Source organism: Falco peregrinus, chromosome 12 (genome assembly GCF_023634155.1).
Source record: "Falco peregrinus isolate bFalPer1 chromosome 12, bFalPer1.pri, whole genome shotgun sequence".
Classification (NCBI taxonomy): Eukaryota; Metazoa; Chordata; class Aves; order Falconiformes; family Falconidae; genus Falco; species Falco peregrinus.
In genome coordinates, this window is record NC_073732.1 from 3,315,600 (window position 1) to 3,341,393 (window position 25,794).

The window sequence follows — 25,794 nt, forward strand, 5'->3', positions numbered from 1 at the left end:
CACATGTGCTTGGTTCAGCTGCAGCTGAACACTACCCCAGTCAGGCTTACGCTGGACTTGGATTCAGAACAATTCTTGCTTGCAACCCGAGAGTTACATACCTGATAGCATTGTGGTTGTATGCGTAGTATGTCAGGAAGTTGTCTCAAGCTGATTAAAGGTGTGTTATCTAGAGGTGGATGATAGATATTATCAACTATATGAATTAAGCTTAAAATCCGTTTAGTCCAGTGGAACTTAACCAGATACAGCTACAGTATTCCCTGTTACAGGATATGAATGTACTTTGGAGGGAGTTACGGTTCCTTTTTATTCTTTTTATGTAGAAAGTCACTTTCCTGGTGATAAGTATGCTGAGCTAACATAGAGCTCAACTGATTTACCTTCTAAGTTTTGTTATATGACGTGGTAGATTTGTCTTAAGATCTGTTTCCACCACTGACCACTGGCAATATGCAGCATATGTGTTCCTTTGCCTTCACCCATCCCCCCCCACCCTTTTCCCTGGTTGTGTTGGGAAAGAGTTCAGTTGACTTACCCTTACTCCACAAGCAGGTAAGACTATCCCAAGCTCTTCCTGAATATAATGGAGATTTTTTTTTTTTTTGTGTCCCCAGTGGTTACATTTCTGATGTCTGTTTCTTAGGATGTCTTCCATTTGCTACTAAAGAATTAATTGAGCCCCTGTTTGGGGGCAGCTTTGCTCATTGGTGTGCATTGTCAGGGATGGACACTGAAAGTAGAATGCTAATCAGTAGTAAGTAAGGTGTTTTTTCAGTATTTGACTTTGCTTCTTTGTTCATTACTCTGTGGATTTACCGTGTGGATTATTATCACTATGCTCATTTACAAGGGTTGCATCTTCACCACAGCAAGGTCTACAGAGGGGAGGGAAAATTTGTTCAAAACTTAGGTAGGCAAGTCAAATAAGAAATTGGAAAAGGAGGTGAGATTACTGTTTTGTTCTTACTGGAAAAATAAGACATAAGTTAAGGAATCTGCTATGCAAGACAGTGAATCTGATCAATAGCTTGAAGTTGCTTCTGTAGTAAAATATCTTACTGCTTCACAAAAAAGCAGAAGTGTCAACAGCAGGAAAGGTGATCTGCTTGGAGGCCAGAGGAGGTGGTTCCTTTTGAGTGGCTGTTGAAACAGTTGCTTTAAACTGTAAGAGCTAGCTAAGAAAACAACTAGATTTACTGAAGGCAGACCTTTCTATTTTGCCATGCATGACTGGATTATTATTTTTTTCCCCCTCTCAAGTCTACTTAATCATCTTTCAAAAGAAAACTGGTAACTACCTTGTAGGAAAAACATTTCAAGTGAGCTTGTTTCTGAAATGGCTTAAAACTCCTTCAGATGTCTGTTGGCTTCGATGTTAGCCACTTAGATTTTAAATAATATATAATAATTGCTTGTCTCATCGTTATCTGAAAATCTTCAAAGTCATAGTAATTTAGATGAGTTTGTGTAAGCAGTTTGCCTCCTTTAAGTTCCTATCAAGAAGCCTGATGTGCCAGCTGTTTGGAGTCCTTTGAATTCTATTTAAAACTCACATTCAAAAAGTGTGTGGGAATTCAGGCTTGCTTGTTAAAGTTTCTGAATGTCTTCCTGAATTCTTTGGCCCAGTTTTCCAACTACTTGTGCTCAGAGAATGGGGCCAGAGTTGGTTGTAATTATAAATTCTTTATCAAAATAGCTTTTTCTTTAGCAATTATTTAATCTTAAAATTGAATTTTACTGGTGTTTGTCTCTAAAATGAGTATCACTTGAATTTCAGAAGTCTTAAACACGTGTAGTTTCCCCCAAAGCCTGCTACTCCTGTGATACATTTAGAGGGGGGAAAAAACATTTATTTCTGCAAAGGAGTTTGGTAAATGTAACTTTAATAAAGTTTTGTTGCTCTTTATATATACCTGCTTTGCTTAAGAAGTAAGTTTAGAGTTGGTATTTATTAATGGTGTCAGTGGGCAGGTGCCAATCTCTTTTTTTGCAATTGAATGTCTGTGTTTAAAGCTGCTGATGTTCCAATTACTTCCGTGCTGGAATCATTTGGTAAAGGAGCAGGTGTTCACTTGCTACCTTTAGAGCATGGGAATTTCTGGTAAGTTGGAAAGACTACTATTGACCAGGATCCTTTTTATAGACTGCTTCAGCTACTCATGTTTCTAAGGAATCCTTTTCTGTGTTAGTCAGTTGTAAAGCATTTGTAATAAACATAAGGAAAGGAAAGCTGGTATTAAGCTAAATTTAGGATAATGGTAAGTGTCTGGTTTTGTTTTTAATAGAATCTCACCTTGACACTCTCTTCTTCTTCGCAGAGAAATTTCTCTATGTCTGTAAACAGTGCTGCTGTCCTGCGGTTGACATCACGTGGAGGAGGAACGGTGGTAGGGGCTCCTCGAGGTCGAAGTTCCTCTAGAGGTCGAGGTGAGCTGTTAGTGGCATGTGCCGCAATGTATGCAGGTGGTCTAGGTTGAAGCTTCTGAAAAATGTTAGATGGAGCGTGGTCATAGCCAAATTTTCCTCATGCCCAGTTTTTTTTCCCTTAAAGGTTTGAAACCTTTCCAGTAAGGTGGTGTTAGAGAATGAATATTGTGTTGATGATTGTTCTGCACACCTTATTACACATCTGGTACCTGTTATGTGCCTTTGTCAGATTGATGGGTGTGGAAAAGCAAAAGGGAAAGGTAGTTTTGAGGTGGAATAGGAAATAGTTTTGTTCAGAATGGTTAGAAATAACTTTAAAAGGCATAAACCAAATTTATAGGGAAAGGGGACAAAAATCCACAAATGTATTTAAAACATTGTAGTAGTTTAGTAGTTCAGTTCTGTGTTCTGAAAAGTAATTTATATTAACATCCTGAGAATAAACAGGTGAAAGGGAATGGAAAGACATAATTGAATTTGAGAGAAATTTGAGTCTTGCCAATCTTAGTGCATCGCTATAGTTGATGTCTTATCCTAGGTCACTTAAAACATTTGCAAATGAATTGAGAACCTATCTTTAAGCTGAATCACTAGGTTCAAACCAAATAGTTAAGTCCGGAATTTTCTTAGCAGTTTCTTTTCAATGTGCATATTACTGTGAAGACCATTTTGTGGGTTTTACATGTAAGTTTGATGGGTTACATTTTGAATGTAGAAGCTAATATCTTGGAAATATCATCAGGAGTAATTAATCATGTAACCTCTGTCTTTGCAGGTGCTTAGGTAAGGTTTCTTTTGGGGTCCTTTGTAATTTAATTCTAAATGTTCTTAACTGGTGGTATTTTCGATAGCATCTTTAGAAATCACTTCCATACATAATTAAATGCTTGACCAGAATTTGGCCCTGACTTAATTTGTTCTCTCATTTCTGTTCTCATTCTTTAATTCTGTTTTCTTCCTAACCTACATCTTTCAGGTATTTGTAGATTGACATCTGTCCTCTTGTGGTTGCTTCCCAGCTAGGGCGTATACATTTAAAGTTTTATGAGGCTATCCCTGGATTTCCCTGTCACTTCCCCATTATTTATTGTTGTCTTTGCCCAAATGCTGCTTAAAATTTGGTGATTTGAAATCGTATGACCACTAGTGTGCTGTATAGTTTCAGTACCAAGATACCTTGACAAGTTCCAATTTCCCAGCCCCTTTGTTTTTGTTTTTTGTCATGTTATCTTTTTTGCTGTACCATTAACAATGAATGTCATCCTTATGCAGTGAGTAGTGGGTTGCTTTTTTAATTGCCTGCACTAGTTTTGATGAGGTCATAGGGTTAAATGTGGCAGAATAGGCTTCTAATACAGTAATTCTATTATTGAATCTGTTTCTTGTTTGGGAATAAAGTTTGATTCATTACATTTCAATGGACAGAACTTAAAATCTATGCAGTATTATTAAGACTGTTTGAAAGCTTCTACTGCATATGTTCCTGTTTTTTTCTATTAATTCTTAAGGTATGTTAAGAAATACTAGCTCAAGCACTTTGCAATATTAATCTTTCTCACTTAATTTTGTTTTCATCCTCATTTGATCTTTTTGTCTTAATTTGTATGAATTGTTATGTGCTGTGCTTGTCAGGCTACTCTGTCATTCTTCTGCTAAGCTGTAAAGGATACATTTCTCCAGTAAATTTCTTCAGCAAATTACTGATCTTTCCCTCTTTCATGGATCCTGGTTGCTGCTTGTTTTTTCCACTCTTCCCCTTTTTTTTCCGTGAGCAATTAGTCTTGGGCTTTAGGCACGAGGAGTCTTCCCAAAGTTTCTGTATCTCAACAAACAAATGAGGGCTTCTGCCAGGACAAAATTGTACATTTTCTTGTAATTATACATGTTATGGTCTTGTAATTAAGTACTTTGTTTCTAATATTTACGAAGAGCCAAGTGTAGGACTGTTGTCGTCTAACTTACAAAACTAACATGTTGCTTGCAAGTAGCAAGCTTTAAATGCAGTTCTGGTTTTTCAAGTTACAGTGAAAAGGACTTGGCATTTCTTCAGGGTTTGTTCACCAAGTGAACTGCTTCATGTAACAGTTGGAAAACATTTTTCTTTACTGCTTTGCAAAATGGCCTGAGTTCAAAAGGTTATCTGGTGTTTTTCATGAACTTTACATCACTGTACGCAACAAAGCTGCTGCTGATCAAATGTGGGCTTCGGCTTTACCAAAGCAAGATTATTGTCTTGAAGTAACTTGCACAACAGTAACTTCAGCAAAAAATTTGCATGTACAATTAGATTTGTTAATTAAGTTCCCTCACTGAGGCACAAATCACAGAATTGTGTTCCAGCATTTGGGAGGGTGAGAGGGACTCTGTGACAGGTTGGCAAAGGGAAGAACGGATGAACTGCTGGTAAAGGAAGGTTATTGTTAGAATTCTAAATGTGGCTTCCCTCATCAGTATTTAAAACTACAACGTAACAGTAAATATTTTCCCAGTAGTCACTCCAAGTCTTACTGACAATGATTATGTTTAGCTGATGGTGAAAGTGATAACTGTGTGGAAGTTGCTTTGATTTTTGTTTAAGTTTTTTATGACTGTGTGTTGAAATACAACTTGGTGTTACTGGTAAAAACCATTTGCAGTGTGCAGCCGCCATCACTAATACTGTATGTGCCCTGTGTGGAGACATAAATCCCAACCATTTTATTTAATTCTGAAGTTATATTCTCTAAAGAAACAAAGTACTTGCACGTGACCTTTTTTCTAATTGACTTGTTTTCCTGGGAGCTCCCTGTGGTGTGCAGTTAAGCTCTGTGCTTTGTGCTGGTGGGAGTGGAATGTCAACATTCATGAATAAGAGCCTCAGATGAGGAGAGATTTAAGTAGTCCCTGGAATGGGCTGTAAGCTTACAGGCGCTTTGTTTTGTAGCTGTTCTCCTTTTTGGTTGAAATCCTTATGAAGGGTACTTTCCTTCCCATTAGAGTTCTTCTCCCTTTGTTTTCCTGTGTTTGCTGCTGTCGGAAAATGAGTATATAGTGTAAAAGTGGAAAGTTCTCAAACAGCAGTAGTTGAACTACGGTTGTCCTGCTCTTCCCACACAGTATTATGGCAATGTTTGTAGATCCTAAACTCCAGGCATGCTGTAATTTCAAGAATTTGCTTGTTGTATTGTGTTCGGGATTTTTTCCCTGTAATGACAGTTAGAATGATAGTGAGTGCTGCTTTTGCCGCCTTGTTTGTGTATTGTATTTTGTACTTAAATCCAGACTTGTCTGTTTTTCAGGTTAGAGACTTTAGTCTGTTATGATTACATGATCCAGTGGATTGAGGTCCTCATTCAGAGCTTTTTAAGAAATCATTGAAATATGACACAGCTGCTCCATTCAGTTTTTAAATGGAAGGGTTTATTGACATCTGTTGACTTTGCATTCAATACTTTGTGCAGCATCTACGCTTAGAAAGCCTGCTCTTCATGTGCCAGGCATTTTTTTGGAAATGCCCTTCTATTTAAAATAAGCATGTCATTCTAGATTTATTAGCCGCAAAACAAAAGCCAAGAACTGCAGAAACAGAATGGTGAACACTGCACTTATATGTGCATTTTTATTCTTTCTGCAAGCGTTTTTAATATGTGCTGTTATCAGTATTAACTGTGTCCTAGTGTGCACTTTCAGGTCAGACACATCTACGCAATACTTGCTGAATAACTGACTTTGTACTTCACAGTTTTCTTTAGCTACTTATATTCCATAGCTTGCTACAATGCAGTATGCTCCTCGTGCAGTGGTCTGCTTGGTTTCTGCTAGAGTTGCACACGTTCTTCTGCCGGATGCTGTTGAATGGGCACGTCTTGTTACTGCACGGAGATGGTGTATGTGCCTTGTAGAAGGCAGCTGAGGGTGGCAACACAACCAGAGCAAAGGTAGCTTATATGTCTGCTACTACATAGTATCACTTCAGCTGGGAGTGAGTGCTGTGGCCCCTCAGGCAGCCTTAAATTGAATTGCTGAGATAGGTTTTTTTGGACCTTTTTTGAGATTCTTTCAATTCAGACCGTTTCAATGGCTGAGCACAACTGAAATACTGATGAACACAGAGGGGGGTAAGTGGAGAGACATTTCTCAGGCCATTGCCTTATATACTTTTAAAGCTGTCATAAGCCATGCTGCTGTTAAAACAACTCTGATTCTGTTCTTCCCCTTATACAGGACACTGTGTTTGCTGATGAGATCTCCCCTATTGCCAGCCTTCTGGCTCTGCTAGTTGTGTGTCCGCTATTAGTAATCAGTGTGCATTCATGCTTGCTCACACTGCAAGGTGAGCACTACAAATGTTGCTGTCACTCATGGAAAAAAACCAAACCACAAACAAGCAACAGTGGACAGCCAGTTCTGTTTCTGTTGGAAAAGTGTGTGCAACTTCCCACCTCCACTACCTCAGAGACATGAGTCAGTGTGTTTGTTCTGTTTTTGTCTCTGCCTGTCTGTGGCTTTCTCTTGTGAACTGCTTTTGCTTTATCTCCTGTGAGAGGAAGGAAGAGAGCTTTCCTGTAGTGAAGAAACTAGGCAAAGATTGCCATTGCATGAGATGCCTAAAATTTCTTGGGCTTTATTTGTGAAGAATAGCAGCTTGAAGTCCTTTTCCGGGATCTTAGGGGACCCATCATGTCTTAACTGGATCAACATTGTGCTGCTTCTGGTGCTGTATCACATCTTTACTGTTAATTGCCTTTGCAACTTACTTTGCACTCGTGACTATGGTCAGTCTTGTATCAGACTTGCCATAGTGAAAGGTGTTTGTGTTTCTCGTACAGCCGTAAGTCTGATACTAATCTCTCCTCTCTTGCCTTGAGTGCTCAGTCAAATCCTCTGTCTTCTCCTGTGTTTGTGTAAGAACAGCTATGCTGAGTCAGGCAAAGGCTTGTTTAACTCAGTAGTCTGTCTCTAGCAACAGCCAAAAGAAAACACCTTGGCAAGAGAATAAGGGCTGTGTAAAAATAGAGGTGCAGAAGCATCGCATATATACTTAGCTTCTAGACATTTGCAGCTCACTGTATTTCCCAAACCAGATGTGGTCTCTGTGTTTGGTAAATCTCAGTGTTTTTTATCTTTTGTGAGTTTGTCCGGTCTCCATCTGAACTTGAGCATCCCCAAAACTCTGTGGTACTGAACTTCACATCTCTGTGACGAGGAGATCTTGTCACTGAACTGTTTTGCTGGTGCTAAAAACAGGTTAGTTTTGTGCAAAGGGGAAGTTTAAATCCTGTTTCTGAAGCAGGAAGAGAAATTGTACAGACATTAGTTTTGTAACTTCCTTATACACCCTGCAACCTGTACAGCATGGTACAAAATCAGTGTGTATTTGAAGAGTCTGACTGGATTATCTGGGAATCACTTTTCTTTTTCTCTGCCTGGAAGGCAACTTTTTTTTTTTGCAAGAGAATTTGGTATAAAGCATTAGGGCAACTCTTGCAACTACCTTGTTTATTTCCATTTTTTTAGAGCCTCTTTTCATAAGTCACTGAAATGCAGTACAATTCCATGATGCATCCAGGGGCCTTGAAATACTAGAGGTAGAGGCTTGTTGTTACTTTCTTCAGAAGACTACAGAGATTGTCCATTCTTAAGGTGTTTATTTTGTTATTCTGTGTAATTCCTCTGGATCCCTGGCCAGGTTTGCACCTCATCCTTTGAGGTGTGTGTTTTCTTGAAGCTAGGAAGAGAGAAATATGAAAGGATTGAGGTGTTTGGTAGTTGCACAGCCAATGATTTCCTTTATCAGGTGCTGCTTAGGTTTTTGGACTTGACTATGGAGACTGCATGTGTATGTAGGAAAGGCATTATCTCACAACCAGCTGATTGATGAGTTTTAGTTGTTTGTAGTGTTTTCATGATATCCTTGAAATGGTAGGTTAACTGGTAAAAACCTCCCATTTCTTCTGCTGTAGCACTTTGTGAAGCAAAAGTGTGTTTATCTTCTGTAGATCTGGAAATGTCACCCCAGCAATTAATCTAACTAGTGCTGGAAGCTATCTTGAAGGCCTGAGGATGTGTGTGGGTGGTGTTTTTTTCAGTTGTGTGTATTTTGTTGTTTGGGTTTTTTTTTCCAACCAAACACCCCATGCCTACCCAAACCCTGCAGATGTGCTTGAGGATACATCTGTAATTTTTTGGCTTGAGGCTTGATACTTGGGATCCACCTACAGAGTATTAATTTCTTGAAAAAGTGAGGAGGATAATTTTTATTCTATAGCTGTTGGGTTCTTCATATAAACCTATATGCATCCTGTGATCCTTCTTTTCTCCCCATTGCTCCTGGGGGAGCTTTCTGCAGGGAATCACTAGAACTTAATAGCAGTGAATCTTCCATCTCCTTTATTAACCTTGACAGCAGTAATTATGAGTACATCTGCAGTGCAGTACCATTCATTATACTGGGTTCCGCTGTTAAAAGCAATCTGATTTTTATGAGTGTAAAGTACACATGTACTGTGTGGATGTTGTGTGAACAATGCATGCTTGTTTGGTAATTTCTGTTGGGTAAGTATCTGTGTTTTGTGTTTTTCTGCACAGTATTTATTTCAGAATTGTTTGCCTGTTCTGTTTGATCCTGTGCTTCTTGATAAGAATTTTTACATAAGACTCTTTCTTCAGTCTTTCTTCCTTTTTCCCCTTTGCCCCAGATAATTTCACTGGGGCTTAAGAGTGCAAGATTAGTTCACAGGGACCCCAGGAAAGGGAAACCTACCTGATTCTTTCAACTTCTATTATTATTTGTACAAACACTTGTGTTTTTTGTCTTTTCAGGCAGAGGCCGAGGAGAAAGCGGTTTCTACCAAAGAAGTTTTGATGAAGTGGAGGGTGGATTTGGGCGAGGAGGGGGCAGGGAAATGCACAGATCACAGAGTTGGGAGGAAAGGTAACAGAACTCTAGCTCTTGAAGTTTTTTACATACATCTGCTCAGCTTTTATTTGTGCCTTTTGACTTAATAAAAACGCTTTAGGAAAGGGTATTAGGTGTATCTGTGAGTGGAGTGTCTGAATTTCTAAGTTGGAGTCAACACAGTAATGCTTCTAGAAACTCAGGAGCAAGTAAAAACATTTTTGCAAAGAAGTTTTTTGCTGAATTCCTGGGAAGAAAGAACTACTTTAAGAGATTGTAAATTACGACAGTTGCAGTGGAAGTTATGGGTGAAAATATGGATTGCGAAAGGATTCACTTCAATTTTAGTCTCAGCATTGTTGATGGTACTTAGGGTCAAATTTCAAAACATACCTAGTTGCCAAAGGCAGTGTTCATGAAAATTTCAGTTGTCACTTGGACCTTTAAAGATACTGTCCATCAAGGTCTGATTTTAAAAAAGCCCCGTCTCAGAAAAAAAAAAAAAATTCCATGCCTAAAATGAGTGGAATAGTTCCAAAACCTTATTTGAAACTTCTATTCTACCTTTCTAGGGGAGACAGACGCTTTGAAAAACCAGGGCGAAAAGATCCAGGTATGGTTTTGTTACTGTATGGGCTGAAAATGGGAGGGAGGAACAGGGTGTGTTTTGTGGAAGGGACCTGTATGTACATAAACCTTTCTTATTGCTCCCAGTATGTTGATGATACAAGATTCATGATACTGTGCCAGGCTACTTAAATGTGTTCTCAAAGTTGTCTTTCTTGTTTTGTGGTGTTTTCACTATTAGATGTTTAAATGTTTTAGATAAGAAATATCTGCACTAAGTAGGTTCTGTTTATTCAATTAAGATGTGATGTCTACAGCTGGAACAACATCCCTGTACCTCTGTGAAAGGAGTAGGTAGTGATTAACAGGTGTGCTGTGGCAATATGCCTTTTCAATGCAGCTTTTCAGCTTTTAAAACATTCCTGGTGTGTGCTCTTTTGGTTTATAGGACTTCTGGACCATGTGAACTATTAATTTTTTTTGAGTGTTTGCTAGTGTGAGGTAGATCCCAGCAGCAATGTTCTGAGGTTTCCATGCTGATGGATTTGCTGTCTGTCAAATTTTTTGAAGTCATACAGATCTTCTGTTCATTCAGGCTATTGTCTGGTCCCCCTCTCTGCCTTTTCTTTTCTGTTCTGTTTCATAAATGCTTCACCCTGGCCACATTGAGGCAGAATACTGGATCTTTAATTGTGACCCAGTATCTGTCTGAATGTTCATCTGAACTTGGAGTGGGTTGTCATCTTGGAGATGAAACGTATCCATTTAGGTAAAATCTGTATTCTGAGAGTGGGAAGAACTTCCTTTAAAGTTCTCCATCAACTGGTTGTATGGTAGCTACAGTGATTTTCTGCTTCATAGGTTTATGTATTCATTGTTCAGTGGTATGACCTTGCTCTTTTTCCATGGCATGTTTCCACATGCATGTACCATAGCTGTGCTTAGTGAGAGCTTTTGTACTAGTAAAAGTACAAAAATGAGTCTTGTCTTTTTTAGGACCCAGAGGATCTCTTGGTCTTCGCTGGATGAGTCTTAGCTAAATATCCTCCTTACTGAATATATTGATAAAGCATAGGTCAGAGAAGACAGTTGCAGGTCCAATTTCAAGACAAACCCGAAGAGATTCAGTTGCAATTAGAAGTTGACAGGAATGTATTTTAATCCCTGCTTAGCTATCGGTGGTTTTTGTGGTGAGAGAAGCGTAAGTTTTCATTTTAAGAACCTTCCAGATTACCATGGTGGCACATGCCTTGAGAGTCGTAAATTACCATGTTTGCTTTCAAAGCTCTCCCAGTCCTCTCTCCACATAGGACATTATTTTTTTTATCTATTTTAAACAGTGCTTTTTTCTGGTTTTTAAGTTGAAAGTTAACACAAAACTAAGATGTTGCTTGTTTTCCTCGTTGTTGTCCTTAAAAAGAGGTTACTTCTAAAAATAACTTGAGATTGGTCTGAGATTATCCATCTTTTAAATGCCAGTAGTGAAACTTCAGACTTTTAGTGTGCCTTTATATTCAGAGACCTTTTGGGAAAAAAAATGAGAATAGGAAAAAATAAGTGCTACTGAGATTTCAGGAGTGCATTTTTTACAAAAGACACACAGATGTGAATATATATCCCACTGTTGATTCCACTTTATTTAGCCCCTTCCTGTTGTGATAAAATTACAACACCTCCAGATCCAGACTATAGAATGCACCATGTGTGATCTAGACTGTGATAAAAATATTGCATGTCAGTTTAGGATGAGATGTATCTCTCAGCTGAAAATGAGAAGAATTTACAGTATGCAAGATGTACTTACTGAAGCTGACCTGCCTGGAAGTGAGGGTTAATGCTTCAGCTAGTATAGGGCCTGTGTTGTTTATAGCAAGTACTAGTGATCAGTACTTTGGAATACATCTTCTGTGAACCATTTTCTATAAAAGATGGTGTTCATGTGTGCTGTGGAAGTCCTGGTTCACTGTGAGGCATGGTGTACTTATTCTCAAATCATGAAGCTTTCTGTAGCACCTGATTGCTTCTATTAAGTCTCTTGTTCTATTTCTCTTCTATTTTGATCTTACTTGACTGAAAGCTCTGTAGCACGTACGATAGAAGCAAGAGACCTGCAATCTTAAGTTTTGTTAAAACAGGTTTTTTTATATTAATAGTAGTTTGTCTGCATATTGCTATGTTAGAGATTAATTTCCCAGTAAGCGGGAACATCATTCCTCTCCTCTTTACTTTCAAAGAGAAATAAGGTGGAGAGCACAAAATTGTTAACGGAAGGTATTGGTCTGTTTTGACTCAAGCCTTAATGAACAAGTAGTTACTGTTACGTAAAGGCTTTCCAATGACAAAATATTTTGAGTGTGAGATAAGGATACAGATGTGCCAAAAGAAGTCCCACATTAATACCAAGCACTAGTATACCACACAAAACACTGGGAGAAGCAATAAGATCAAGGAATGAACTGACATGCAGTTTATAATTCAGGCCAGCGTGCTTTAGCAGAGGCATGTATTGGTTTTTGTTAAACTCCTTAATGTAAGATTTTATTCCCCAACTTTATTGTACTTCAGTTTTTCATTGCTCTTTTGTAGAGCCTTGGCTTAGCCTCAGATTACATAATTTACTGAGTTGCCAACTTTTCATGTTCTTTGTTCTGGGCGATCATATTCCAGAATTAATAAGAGATCTATTATTAAACTGTTCTGGTCATTCATAATGGATGACAGTGCAAGAACCCCTCTATTAAAATCACGAGATTAAAAAAGTAATAGACCTTCAACAAAGAATTACTTCTCAAATATGATCAACACACTTAAGAACAACTGTTCTTAAAAATTGCTTTTTCAGTGCTCACAACAATTTGCAAGTTCACATTTGTCTAATTCATGACATAAACAATGTACGTTCTTAGTTTCAGTATGTGAATTGAAGATGTACAAAGTATTTGCGAGTTTCTGTTGCCCACTGTCACAGTCCTGATGGACTTCATTGAGAACCCGAATCCCTTCTGGAAGGCTGAGGCCATTAGCAAAGAAAATGATCAAGTTTTCTTGATTATGGCTCTCTTCTAGAACTGCAAGATAGCTGCTTAATTTTCTGTGCAACCTCTTGACTAATACCAGCTTAGTAGCTGAGGGGATTTGATTAGTTACCAGCAATTACACACTGGTAGTAACTAGTTGTAATGTAGATTAAACAAGACAGTAAGTCAGTTGAGCAACCTGACTGAGTTTTGTTCAATGTGTTTTTTGGTTAGGTTAAGAAGATGAATCTAAAAAGGGTGTCCAAGTGACTATTAAAAGGATGTTGAATTTCTTTGAGTTGCTCTTACCCCCTATTCTGCCTGGCTTGTTTTTCTTCCCTACCTCACTAGCAAGAAGTGCATCCAAAGGAGCTCATCACCAGCTTGGCCTTGCGATGTTAGTCAAAATGTAGAGTGCAGTTTCGTTGCATCACCCCAATCAGCAATTTCTCCAGGATTGCTTTCCAGTGTTGGGCCATGCCATGTTTCCAATACTTTCAGACATCCATGGTTCATCAGCTCTCTAGAACTGTAAAAGCAATAGGGGTGTTTTGTTTACCCCTTGTTCTGCAGCTGTTCTGAAGTAACTACACAGTTGTTTGACTAATTTGCTTCTGTAGTAGTATTGAGCTTTACATTCCAAAATGCAGTATTTGAACATTGTGTTTAGTGTATACTAAACGTATTTTTCTCTTTATTCTTGCTTTTTTCCCTTGCTTTTGAACCAAATCTGTAAGTAGAAAATTATTTAAAAACCAGGACAACTTCAAAGTATCAAGTCATGTAGAAACCAAAGCAAGCTGCCCACACTTTGATTAGGTGTTAATAGAAATTAGAAATAGCTTTTTATAACTTTGGCTCTAAATGGTTGGATTATGGTACTGTCCTGTTGGGATTATGTATCTGAATTTTAGAACAAGTGGTTTGTCTTGAGATTGGAGTATGTGATATATGGGAAAAACAATACCTCACACAGAATATTGCTCTCATCATAAATGTTTTTTCAGACTTGACACAGGAATCTGTTCTACTGCTCTTGTGCTGGTTCTTAATTTGTAAGGCCCTTCTCAATGTCTTAGATTGATGGAGAACATGGAAATGACACTTGCAAGAAGTACTTAATTATTGGTACTGATATGAGGGTGGAAAAAGGATCTTTAGTCCGCATATGCGTCAACAGCTAAGAAAAGTAGGGATGAAGACAATGTAACTTGATAGTGTGTTGCTGTCCAAGCTCCATAATATTAATGAATGCTTTTACATAAAATTAAATTTAAAAAAGGATATTTTCAGAGTATCTGTAGTAAACCCAGATCTGTCTGAGGTCTGGAATGTGGGGAGGCAGTACATATCAGTTCAACAATATCGGAATGAGAGTTGAATTGCAGTGAAAATGTAGGCCCTCTGCCTCATTCCCCTTTCCTGTGTGAAAATGCTTCTGTGGGACTGCTTCCAATTTCCCCAGACCCTAAAACAAAGTACCTTGTTGCAAACTTTTTTTGGGTGGTGAACACACTTCCATTAACAGAGTTCTGGGGCTTGAGAAGAATTCCCTTAAACAGTATCTCATCAGATAGCTTGAGACTGTTTTTCCTGCTCCTGACCACTTCAGTGAAGCTAAAAGGATGCGTATTTGGTAGTGTATTATGCTGTTGTCAATGAAAGTTGTGTTTTATGCCACCTTGGTTTCTGGTAAAAAAGTCTTTTACACTTGATGGATAACTTTTACTTTATTTTGATACTTGTCTGTGCAGGTATGAATGCATAATAGGCACTGCTTTTGTTGAGAGCTTGGAAATAATTATCCATCATTCTGTTTATCCTTTAGCTACTTAAATTAGGAACTTCAGAACAGTGTCTTAATTGCAATAGAGTTATGAGGCACTTAAATACAGAAGTCTTGTGTATAGTTTTAATTTTTTATTTTAAAATTGATTCAACTGTGTCTAAATATTTTTGTGCTGTGTGTACAGGCAAATATTGATGTTAAAAAGCATAAAATATAAATGGATGCAGTTCTTTTCATGTATATAGTGCACCCTTCTGGGTCAGATCTACTTGAGACAAGCAGCGCAAAGGTGAGAACATGTGGAATGTATGGTCCTTTTAAAAAAAAAAAAAAGTACATTAATTCATTTAGAGTAGTTTGTTTTCCACTGCTAAATAATTTACTCAGTGTTTCCAGACACGAAAAAATTTCCGCTGCAGCAGCTGTCATATACGTCAAGATTTTTTTGATAGTGTCTTCATAGACCTGTCTTGAAATGAGATGTTCTCTTATTTGGCAGAAGGAAGAACTACAGTTAGTATTTACAATTTTGCTTAATAAGCACAGCAGGAGTGCTTTTCACTGCCATGAGAGATTGGCAGTACTTTCTAAGAGTGAATTCGGCCATCTGAAAACTCATAACTCTGTATCCCCAAAGAGTTAAGAGGACAGAAAAATTAGGATCTTGGATTAATAGAGTTGCTTATACCAGAATTAATATATTCACTGAATTACCCTGTATTGGTTTTGGCTGAGTTTTTTGTTCTGTGGTGTATTCCATTTTGTCACAAGCTGGTTAATTATGATTTTGGTCAGCTTTGGGAGTTTTGAAGTTCTCTCCTTTCAGGGACGGTGCGGCTTTAATTGTAGTCTGGTGAATTTGGCATGCAGCTCTTTTAATTTCCAAGAATTAGTACTGTGAATCTTGTACCTGACGTTGTCCTGGGTGGTTAATCCAGCCTTTCCTCAGTTTACGTGGGCACACCAGTTCTCTTTACTCTGCGTATTATGTTGTAATCAAAAGGATGGGAGTACAAGAGAAAGATCACTAGAAGATGGCAGGGCAGGCAAGGAAGGAAGGTTGTAAATGGAACCTGAAAGTTTAATGTATTAATAATTAAAAAAGCACAAAGTTCAAAGTCTGCTCTCTTTATTCTGTGAGGCCAGTCTCAGAGAGCTGGAAGCTGTCAGCATGCTGCCCATTGATGCGGATCTCCTTGTCAGTCCTTTTTGGACTCTTTGAGTCAGCTGCAGCTGGGAGCTCAGGAATAGCCTTGTCAAAATTCTCCATCTTGATCTGATATTCACCTTTGGCATTGCGGGCTAGCACAGAGGCAAAGCGATGGTACAGCATGATCTCTGAGGGGAGGTAGGACGTTCTCCTTTGACACGTTTCTCCTGTGCCCTCCTGCACAGCTGACAGAAAGACAACCAGCTCAAAATGCTGAGCAGCTTCTCTTTGGAGGAGAGCAGCCAGCGGGCTGGATGGGGTGATTGAATGGTAGTAGGTCAGTGGGAAGATGAAAAAAGGACACTCATCCGAAGTAATGCTGTCTAGGTGGAAGTCAACACTCGTTTGGTGCAGCTGCCCATTTTCTTGTTCTTGGTAGAGTATAGCAGAAATTTGGACGCTAGTTAGTGGGCTGGAGCGTGTGTTGGCCACCTGGAACATAAGGTACAGCTTTCCCTCTGTGTGCGTCACTACGGCAGAGCGGGTGAAGCGGATGGAGAATGCCCGATTCTTGGGTCGAGCGATCTTTGCCACAAAAGCACCTGCATCGTGGAAAAGGACAAACTGAAAACCAGCACAGTGCCTGGATTGGTTCCCTGCAGCCTCTGAGCTCTGTGAACCAGTCCAAAGGAACAGAAGCAGGCTTGGGTGGACATGGTCCTTCTAGCCTCAGCCTGCATGTCTGAAAACTGCTAGATTGGCAGCACACTAACCTGTTCTTGTTTTAAAAATACAGCATTCCTGAAATGGTTCTTTTCCTAAACTATGTTCCCCTACTAGTATTTAGAGAATGAATTGTAGCTGTAGGAAGGAGAGCCCTTGGCTTGCCACGATTTACTGTAATTGGTAGTAATACCTGATCTTGGTGTGCTGCCACTGGAGAAGCTCTTTGTTAATACACGGTAAACTAACCTGTGTATTTTTTAAGTCTCTTGAAATACTTTAAACCTGAAAATTACTTTAAATAATTTTAAATACTTTGAAATAGCTGTGACATTGTAAAAGTTCTCATTACTTTTACATAAGGTACTAAGGAATATGCAAATGCTGACTTAAAGATCAACAAAAATACTTCAGCTAGACAAAAGTAAACTTGAAAATCAAAGCAAATTGACTTTAAATATTGTAATTCCATGGAAAAGACCTGAAGACATAATGGTATAAGAAATAAGTGATTGAGAATAAGTGGGGGTCTGCCACAAGTATTGCCCAATGCATAGTGGAACTCTCAAGTCCCTATCCTGCTGTCGCCTACTTTATGACTTTTGTTAATGAAAGGAGTTTGAACTTTTACTACTACATAGCCAAAATCTTACTATCCTTGTAGTGACTGACCTAATTGTTCGTTCAGATATAAATATGATCACTATTCTAGCTCCATTTCTTAAATCTTAATTGTTACACCTATTCTGTTTAAAGATTAAATATGAAGGATTACCTGTGATGAAGGCTTCCAGCATGAGCCCCAGGACCATCTGTATTGCAAGCAGTGCAATAGCACTGGGACAGTCCCCGCTTGGGAACATAGTGCCGTAACCAATTGTGAGTTGCGTCTCCAGTGAGAAGGAGAAAGCAGCTGTAAAGCTGGTGATGTATTTGACACATATAGTATGGTTGTCAGGTGGAGCATCATGGTCCAGCTCCAGGTCCCCATTCATCTCAGCCAGAAAATACCAAAGCACTGCAAAGACTAGCCAGTGAATGACAAAAGAAGCAGAAAAGACAAGCATCATCCATCTCCACCGCATGTCCATTAATATTCCCCATGCATCTCGGAGGTATGCCAGACTTTTTCCTTGGGCACCATCCATCTGGAATGTGCTATGTCCATCCTTGGTCACCATCCTCAGGTATCTTTGGGTCAGTAGGGGAGCACTGGATTTCGTGTTATTGCTCTCTATCATATCAGTTGTCATTGTCTAGAAAAGAGAAAAAAAGGAAAAAATGTGATACAGTGCAGCGTATTTGTATTTTGCCTAACTTTCACAGATTTTGACACATCAGCAGGGGTTGAAATGCTGCAGCCAACAAAGGAGGGCTTATAGATTGCAATCCAGAGAAGATTAAGTCAGGAGCCTGGAGAGGAATTTACCACTCTTTGTGGTAATACTTTGCTAAAAGATTAAGTTTAAAAATCTGACTGCTTCTCAGGTTTTCCCTGCTTAGTTGTTTAAATATAACTTTCATACTTTACCTTCCTAAATTTACATTTGAGTTGCATGTTTTAATTCTTTAGGGGTGGGTGGGATGTGATTAGGCATGCTGTATCGGAAAAGAAAATGAATTTTGTCTGATTGTATCAGTTTTAATAACTTCTTTAGAAGCATAATAGTTTACATTTTAACAGTATAATAGTTTACAGATACTATTATGAACACTGTTAACAATAGTGCTATGGAAATAATGTTTTTTATATTATTTTGCTAACATGTTCATGCATGTTAGGGGAATGCTGTGGTTTACCTAGTAGCCCTTTCGGACTTTCCTAGCTGAAGGAAATGACTGCTGTCTGGGCCCACCATGTCCAGTTAAGCAGAATTCCAATATTTGGGGCAGAGCTGCTTCTGGGAGTCTAAGGTTGTTCGTGTAAGGATCAGGTGGAAAGAGGGCAGGAGACCAATGCTGAAAATATACTGTGATGTAATTTGAAATCTAGGCTGCCAAAGCAGTGTACTTTTTATTAGTGACCAAATAAGAACATAGGACAGCAAGTGTATGGGAATTAGGGGTGAAGGTGGAATTGCAAATGTGGGAAGCAAAATGGATAGTTGTGGGTATTTGACATGTTAGGCTCCTTTATTTACTATTAAACCTCGAAACTTGCCAAACTTGTCAGAGATGCTCAAGTGTCTTTTGAAAAGACACTGGCCACTCAAATCCATAAATTTTATAAATACTGAATATTAAAGTTCACCTGGGACACATTAAAATTAAATACAGGTTCATGTAAGATAGACTTCACAATGTGTACAGCCTACTTAAAGAAGATTGGGAGGAAGCTTGTTTGTAGAACGACAGAGGATTTTTTAAAAAAAATAAATTCTGCAAATCATAATTATACATGGTGTATTTAGTCAGCTTTGGTTTCCTATCAATTTTGACCTTTCTTTGAATTACGACTGTTTCAGTGTATAATACAAGTGTACAGACAGCCTAGAGGAATTGGATTTCTTTTCTCCCCATGAGTGCTGTCTTAGTTTTATCTTGAAATGCATTAGATCTAAGGATCCTGAACTTCAGAATGAATTTATGGAAGGTAAAAATCTTTCTTGTGATGTTTGATGCTGTAAACCAGCATGTCTTGTGACTGCTTACTTGATCTTGTTACCAAATTTTAGTAAAGACAGAACATTCTCTTTTGTTTTCACTTAATGCATGCTGAAGTATGGGAATTGACATGGCAGTGAATATTTAGGTAAATTTTTTTTCTTTCCTTCTGTAGGTTCTCAAAACCATTCAGCTATTTCTTCTATTCATGTAGTCAAAGGAGGTAGGGTAGATGATGGCCTGAGTGGGATTTGGTGGTTTTCCCCCCATTTTTATTTTTCATTTCACATCCCCTAGAAAGGAGCATTTTGAAACAGCTCCCTGTGCTGGAGAATACAGTGGCCTTACTGAGATTTTCCTGGTCAGTAGTGCCAGGTTACATTTCTTGGGGGATTCTGATCATAGTCCATTCAGCTTATAGCATGACCTTCATTTGAGTTTGATCTTTCATCTATGATACAGCTCTGTAAATGAGTTTTCAGTCTTGCTGCACTGTTACAGAATTTAAAATAACCTGAATACAGTTTTAAATGCTTCAGGAGCCAAATGATTAGCAACTTGTCTGTAGAACAGAGTCCTTGTGCTGAGATTTAGAAAAGCCTTTCTGGATGCTGTGAAGGAGCTGGAAAAAGGGGCTTCTCCGAATGGGAAGAATGATGGGGACCATGCTTAAAATGAGCTGTGGATGATGCCTTGGTTTTATCATCTTAGGATAAGGAGTACACACAGTATTTGTGTGAATAGAGAACACCTGCAGAACAACATGGTTCTGGGTGTAAACATCATGCATTCTTGAAAAAACAAACAACAAAACACAAAACCAAAATTGATGTGTTTCTGTAGGTTCTCATGGTACTTGGAGGGCAGCATCTGCTTAGTAGCTTCCAAGTAATACAGGTTTGCAAAACAAACAAACGCTGTGAGAATTAACCTGATACAGACTGGTTGGTGACAGAAGCCTTTTTTCTACAGTGTTACATACATTAAGGAAAAACATACTTAATGTGGTACACTTTTTCTTTGCTACACTTTGTGTCTTCCATATATCAATGCTAAGGTAATGTGCTTGGGTGCCACAGACTTTACTCAGAGCAAAACGCTGTGAGCATTGCAGGGTCTCAGTTTTGTCAAGGAGCTTTCTTGGGAGCTGATTGATCATTTAATTTTGACTTAAAGCTCTGAAAAAATTTAGTTAGTGTTCATTGTCAGGTTGTTTAGGATCTTTTCTGTGGGGGAGGATCCATTACTGACAGATTTTGAAGGTACTTGAGAAAGAGAAACTCCGTTAGCCCCCAGCAGCACGGTTTACAACAGTCTTGTGTCTCTGCTCCATGGGACTCCCAGCAGGGGAATTTGCCTGCTAAGGTTAACCAGGTTACTGCTCTGGTCTGATTTGATATATAGGCCTATGATTTTTATTGTCTAGGACTGTTGAAAATATTAGGCTTCTAATTTGATGGCAGTGATAGCACTGGAAGTGTGTAAGCTTGAGTTCCAAAACAATTTGGGTTCTTTTTTTTAAAAAAAAAATCTTATTTGATTTTGCAAAAGCTATTGATAGCTTTGAGCCACAAGTCTCAACTTCTTGGGGTGGGGAAAAGTGGGTAAGAAACTGCAGATAGGTTCCGAGAGCATTGCAGTTGGTTTAGAATAAGAGGTGAAAGAACTGCCCTGTGAGAAATAGCTTACTTGGGCTGGAGGATCAGTCCTCTGTATTCTCAAAAGCAAAGTCAATTTAGGAGTAGATGTGACTGAATTTAAAAAGAATTACTGCCTTCTTTCTACTCTTTTTGTTGCCCAATGTAGTAAAAAATACAAATACCTTCTTTCTTTGTTAGTGATAAATTAATGACGTTGTAAAGTACAGTTTGGACCATCTGATGTGATCCCCTGCCTGGCATGTTCCTTGATGTCCCCACATTAATCCCAGTTTCAAACAGTGTATGTTTTGGAAAGACATTAAACTTTGACTTGAAAAGAAAAATTCTGCATTGTTTTTGGGAGTATACTTATCTCTCACTGCTAAATACCTACTGTGTTTTTAATCCAGATTTGTCTAATGTAATCTCTTAACTTAACGTTATGCAGTTTGTCTGGCTTTGCTTTCCCTGGTTCCTGACTTGTGAAACTGTTACAGCTTTGAGGTGTTCTTCCATCTCCCAGCTGATAGCCCTTGACTGGAAAGACCGGAACTGTCAGGAATTACTTTTCTAAACATCTTTTGGCATGTTGACCAGTTTTTCATCCTGCATTCAGTATGTCTTAAGTCTTCCTGTTTCCAGCCTATTGAAAATGTAATGGTTATCACCAACTGTAGTGTGCATGTCTGTTCTTCGACCTTTTTTTAGTCTCTTTGCCGTCATTGTCCCTCATTCTGGCTTCTTCCTTCTATTTGCCATTCTAAGACAAGTCAGTTTAGGGTGAGTACTACCTTTTTAAATCAAAGTCACAGTTTCCCTTTTCCTAGGAGTTGGGCAGGTTCTAAACTGACCTGGCTTGCTAATGATTTTTGTGTAATAAAACCTTGCCTTACAGCTCTAGTATATTGCTTGCATTTCTGAAATTCATGACCCAGCATACTGATCTCCCGTGCTCTGTCTTTTTGACCGAGATCTTCCTTGAGTTGTAACAGCCCTTTGTTAACATTGCTGCTTCACGCCACCGTGTTGCTTTCCTCTTCTTTCCTCTTGCTTAGCCTTTTTCTTGACAGAAGCAGCTCAGCTGTTAAAGACTTCAGTAGGATTGTAGGGGGGCTCGTTTGCAGCAGTTTGTTTGCCTTCTTGGTTGAAGGTATTTAAAGTGATGCTTCCAGCCTGTTTTCAGCTCAGTATGTTAATGCACCTGCAACCATCTTAGGAGCCTGAGTGCTTTTATGTGGAGCTGTGTTCAGGGTAGACTCCTGCAGTGCTGCCCTACCTGCCCAACTTCTGCTCTTCAAATTGTTCTAATTGACCTTGGAAGGGATTTCAGGCAGTTTTTAGTGTACTGCTTCATTATGACAGTGAAGTAGTCAAGAGTACCTGCTGTTGGGAGTAACTGCAAAAACTGCTTACAACGGTAGCATAATTTGAAGATTTATTAGAACCCAGGTGGTGCTGGCATGACCCTGTGGGAATGTGTACATTCCCTCTTTACTTGATGTGGGTCCACATAATCTTCTACTAGTTTCTGTCATCTCTGTACTCCAAGCTGTGATCATGCAGATGTGTTGTTGCCTCTGCACTTTGCAAAAAGAACAAATATATATTTTTTAAAAGACACTTTCATGCTATTAAAATGTTGGTATTGTTATTAGATTGAGTGGCAATCCTTGAGATGCTCTGACATTAGTATTAGGAAATGAAGTTTTTTTTCAGTCTTGATGACATGACTGGATCATAAAACTTACATTAAGGGACAATCTTAGAAATGTAGGAGGTAATTCAGTTAGAGTAACTGCTTTGGTTGAAAGCTTCTGCTGCAGTTGTTAGTAGGATAGTTAAAATTTCAAACACGTTTGTCCTTTAGGTTTTGTAGCTAACGCCTCATTGAGATGAATGGGAATAGTTTGTGACAAAACTGTTTTTTCCAAGCAGTCTGCAGAATTAAGATAACAGTTTTTAGGACTTGCTGCACATATAAGCAAGTCTTGTAAAAATGGGAACTTCTAATTTAGTGAGCCCAAGTCCTGCTTTTCAAAGCAAGTGCCACAAAGGATAGGATGCAAGAGCTTGTACTTTTGACCTTCTGTGACAGCTTACTACAGAATGCACTTCAAAAAACCCCAAACAAACAAAAAGCTACCAAAATTTTGGTAAAATGGGAGAGCGTGTCTTTTTTTATTTTTAATAGTACAGAAAACAAGACTGCTTAGATACTTGGATTTTTGGGAACATCTGTAATGCTCCATTTTTTGTATGTGTTTTTGCATGCTGAAGCTACTGTGAGGATTCATATAAACTCTAAATTCTTGATTCTGAGGTAATATCTGATTGGACCAACTAGTCTGGCCACCTTTATAGAAACAGAAAAAACTTTACCAAGACTTGGCTTAAATATTGTTTAAGGCTTTAAAATATGCTTGTATAGATTAAAACCTTGTAGAAAAAGCTAAGTCCAAAATGTAGTCTTGTTAATGAAGGAGTAAATTCACAGAGGGAGGATTTTATTTGATGTAAGGCTGCAGTAATAGAAGTCTGCTGCCATCCATCTTTTGTGGGAGCTTGCTGGTTTTGAAGAGCAGTCCTGCCCTGTGTGATGCAGACTTTGTAATAGCTTGACTAGAATAACTCGAGTTTTCTGGGATGTTGGAGTTCGTGCTTGATGCCTGTGCACGGCTTCCTGGGCAGCAGTGCTAGCTCACAGTGTGTCCATAAGCACAGAGAATGCATTGATTTGAAAATGATTGAAGACGTGAGATATAATTAGAGATGGTAAAAGCAGGCTTGATGAGGTGAAGCTCACTTTCATTTGTGATGGAACTGAAGTGCTGAGTTATGATGAATGTGACAAGGTGAGGATGACTTTTTCATAACGCTTGGCCAACACCTGGCTACCTTAGCTGGAGGCTTGCAAATGCTCTGTTTCTGAAGCATTGCAGAGTCTGTCCAGCACTGTTTAACTTGAAAACTTCCTGAAAAAATATTGCCTGATGACTTCAGTTTTGCTTTGTATTCTGTTAGGGATACGCTCATCTGAGAGAGCCTTTGCTTCTTTTTGAAGGAGGGGGGGCAATCAGAAACCATTTTAAGGTAATAATTTAGCCAGCTGTAGAAAGAAAACTCTGTGCCCTGAAAACAACTTTGATTTCTTTGATTAAAGAATGACAGAACAATTTCTAATTGTACAATAAGAAAAAGAAAAAAAATATTTGCGTACTTACCGGTCTCTGAAGGGCTTGTGTGCAGGAGAAGGGGGAATACCTAGGTTCCAGGAGGAAGTCTGGGCTGGTCTTGTATATTGGTCCCAGCACTGGAGAGAAGCTTCCCACAAGTGGTTGGTAGAGATTTTTTTTTTTTTTTTAATTTAAAAAATGGGTTTGTATGTCTCATGCCTGTGTTTATAGTGCTGGGGGGGGGGGTGTTGGTTTTCATCTGAAGCTGATTTGATTGGTCATTTTGCCTGCAGGGGGGCCGGTTAGCTCTGATCATGTGGAAAAGAATGCTGGTTTGTTAGGAGCATTTCTTTACCCAACACAAACCCTTAGCAGCCAAGGAGAAATCCTCAAACACTTACTTGGAGAAGGGGTGCCTTCCCCCTCACCTCCTTAATCAAGATAATTTTTTAGGTTTGTATAATCTGAAAGTTTTATGTTAAAGTTGAAAAGGCCAAAATTCCCCTGGAAAAGCTGAATGGGAAAAGTTCCTGTAGTGCTGCTGAAAAACACACACTGTTTTCAGATAATTTCTCTCTAACCAGTGTCAACTACTGTTTGTTTAGGTGAAGAGAGACACTAGTGTCTCACTGCTGCTTGTCTAGTGCCACTTCTTCCTCTTCTCATTAGGTCCTGAGCTCCTGAGTGTTGGTCTTAACAAAGCTGGGCTGCAGCTAATGGTACAGCCGGTGGTGTCTGGAGGGTGTTACTGAACTGTAGCTTAATGCTGGTCAGAAGATGCAGATCTGGCCACTTTTCCATCTCCATGTTGCTCCTTTGTGAAAACATGGAATTAATCTCAGATTTTGCTAAAGCCTAGGAATGAAACGGTGCAGATTAAGTGGGTTGCTGATTCCATGCAGTAAACGAAACCACTTTCACTTGTGCTGTTTTCTCTCTTACTTAGCAAATGAGAAGAGTTATTCAGGGAAGATGTTTTAGCTGACTGGCCATGCAGAGTGGTCAGCATGCTGCACTACTAAAACGAACTCTGAGGCCAGCTTTGTAATGCAGTAGTATTTCACACTTTTAATTTTTTTTCCCTTGGTGAGCTGTTGACGTGAGGGCTTTGATCGAACGACAGATGTAAGAGGATCTGTGAAACAAAGGCTGTAGTTGTTTTCAGTAAAACTACTGAAGGCCTGCTGGGAAAATTATTAATGTAGACTTTCCTGCTTAGGAAACAAAATCCTCCCTCTTCTTTTTTTATTTTTTTTCCCTTTAACCTTCCCTCAAACCCTAAATTGCAAAATATTAATTCTTTGCTTCATTAGTATGGAACATTAATACATGTTCAGGCACAGCACTAAAAATTGTGATAGGCATAGTGTGACCTTCAGAACGCGGGCAAATAATCTAGTGCAAGGGGACTGCCACCACTGTGGCAAGCCTGTGGGACAGTGTGACTTGCCCTTCACCCTTCACAAAGTTGAACTTCCGCTACAGACATCCCACTTGTGAATAGAAGAGGCTATATTTTTTTTACAAGTAGTATTTTCTTACAAACCATATTTTGTACTGTAGAGGATGGGTGGTGTCTGATCACAGGTTTTCTAATCTGATTCAAGCGAATGGATTGAAAATCTTAACACAATCATACAGCAGATGAAATAGCTAGAGTATGTGATTTCCAGGTGTGTGTTATGAAATTAAACTCTCTTAACATAATAATAAAAATAAAAATAAACTCTTCTAATTCCTTTGAATTTACTGGTTCACCCATAGTCATGACAGTGGATAATGGTCGGTTTAGCAAAAAATACGGAGTGATACTTGAATAGTATT

At 38.8% G+C, this 25,794-nt stretch overlaps 2 protein-coding genes across 2 annotated transcripts in view; one reads left to right on the forward strand and one right to left on the reverse strand.

The window, feature by feature from the left end:
• Positions 1–25,794, forward strand: part of GIGYF2 (GRB10 interacting GYF protein 2) — a 79,086-nt gene that overhangs the window by 19,636 nt on the left and 33,656 nt on the right. The window contains exons 5-7 of the mRNA XM_055816819.1: positions 2,322–2,430; positions 9,232–9,343; positions 9,880–9,920. Coding sequence (XP_055672794.1) covers positions 2,322–2,430; positions 9,232–9,343; positions 9,880–9,920 — 262 coding nt within the window. The remainder of the gene's footprint in view (positions 1–2,321; positions 2,431–9,231; positions 9,344–9,879; positions 9,921–25,794) is intronic.
• On the reverse strand, positions 9,934–24,135 carry KCNJ13 (potassium inwardly rectifying channel subfamily J member 13). Its single transcript, XM_005230630.3, has 3 exons — positions 24,019–24,135; positions 17,329–17,809; positions 9,934–16,432 (listed from the first exon to the last, which is right to left on the reverse strand). The coding sequence occupies exons 2-3, from the start codon at positions 17,804–17,806 to the stop codon at positions 15,810–15,812; spliced, it is 1,101 nt and encodes a 366-aa protein (XP_005230687.1). The 5' UTR covers positions 17,807–17,809; positions 24,019–24,135; the 3' UTR covers positions 9,934–15,809.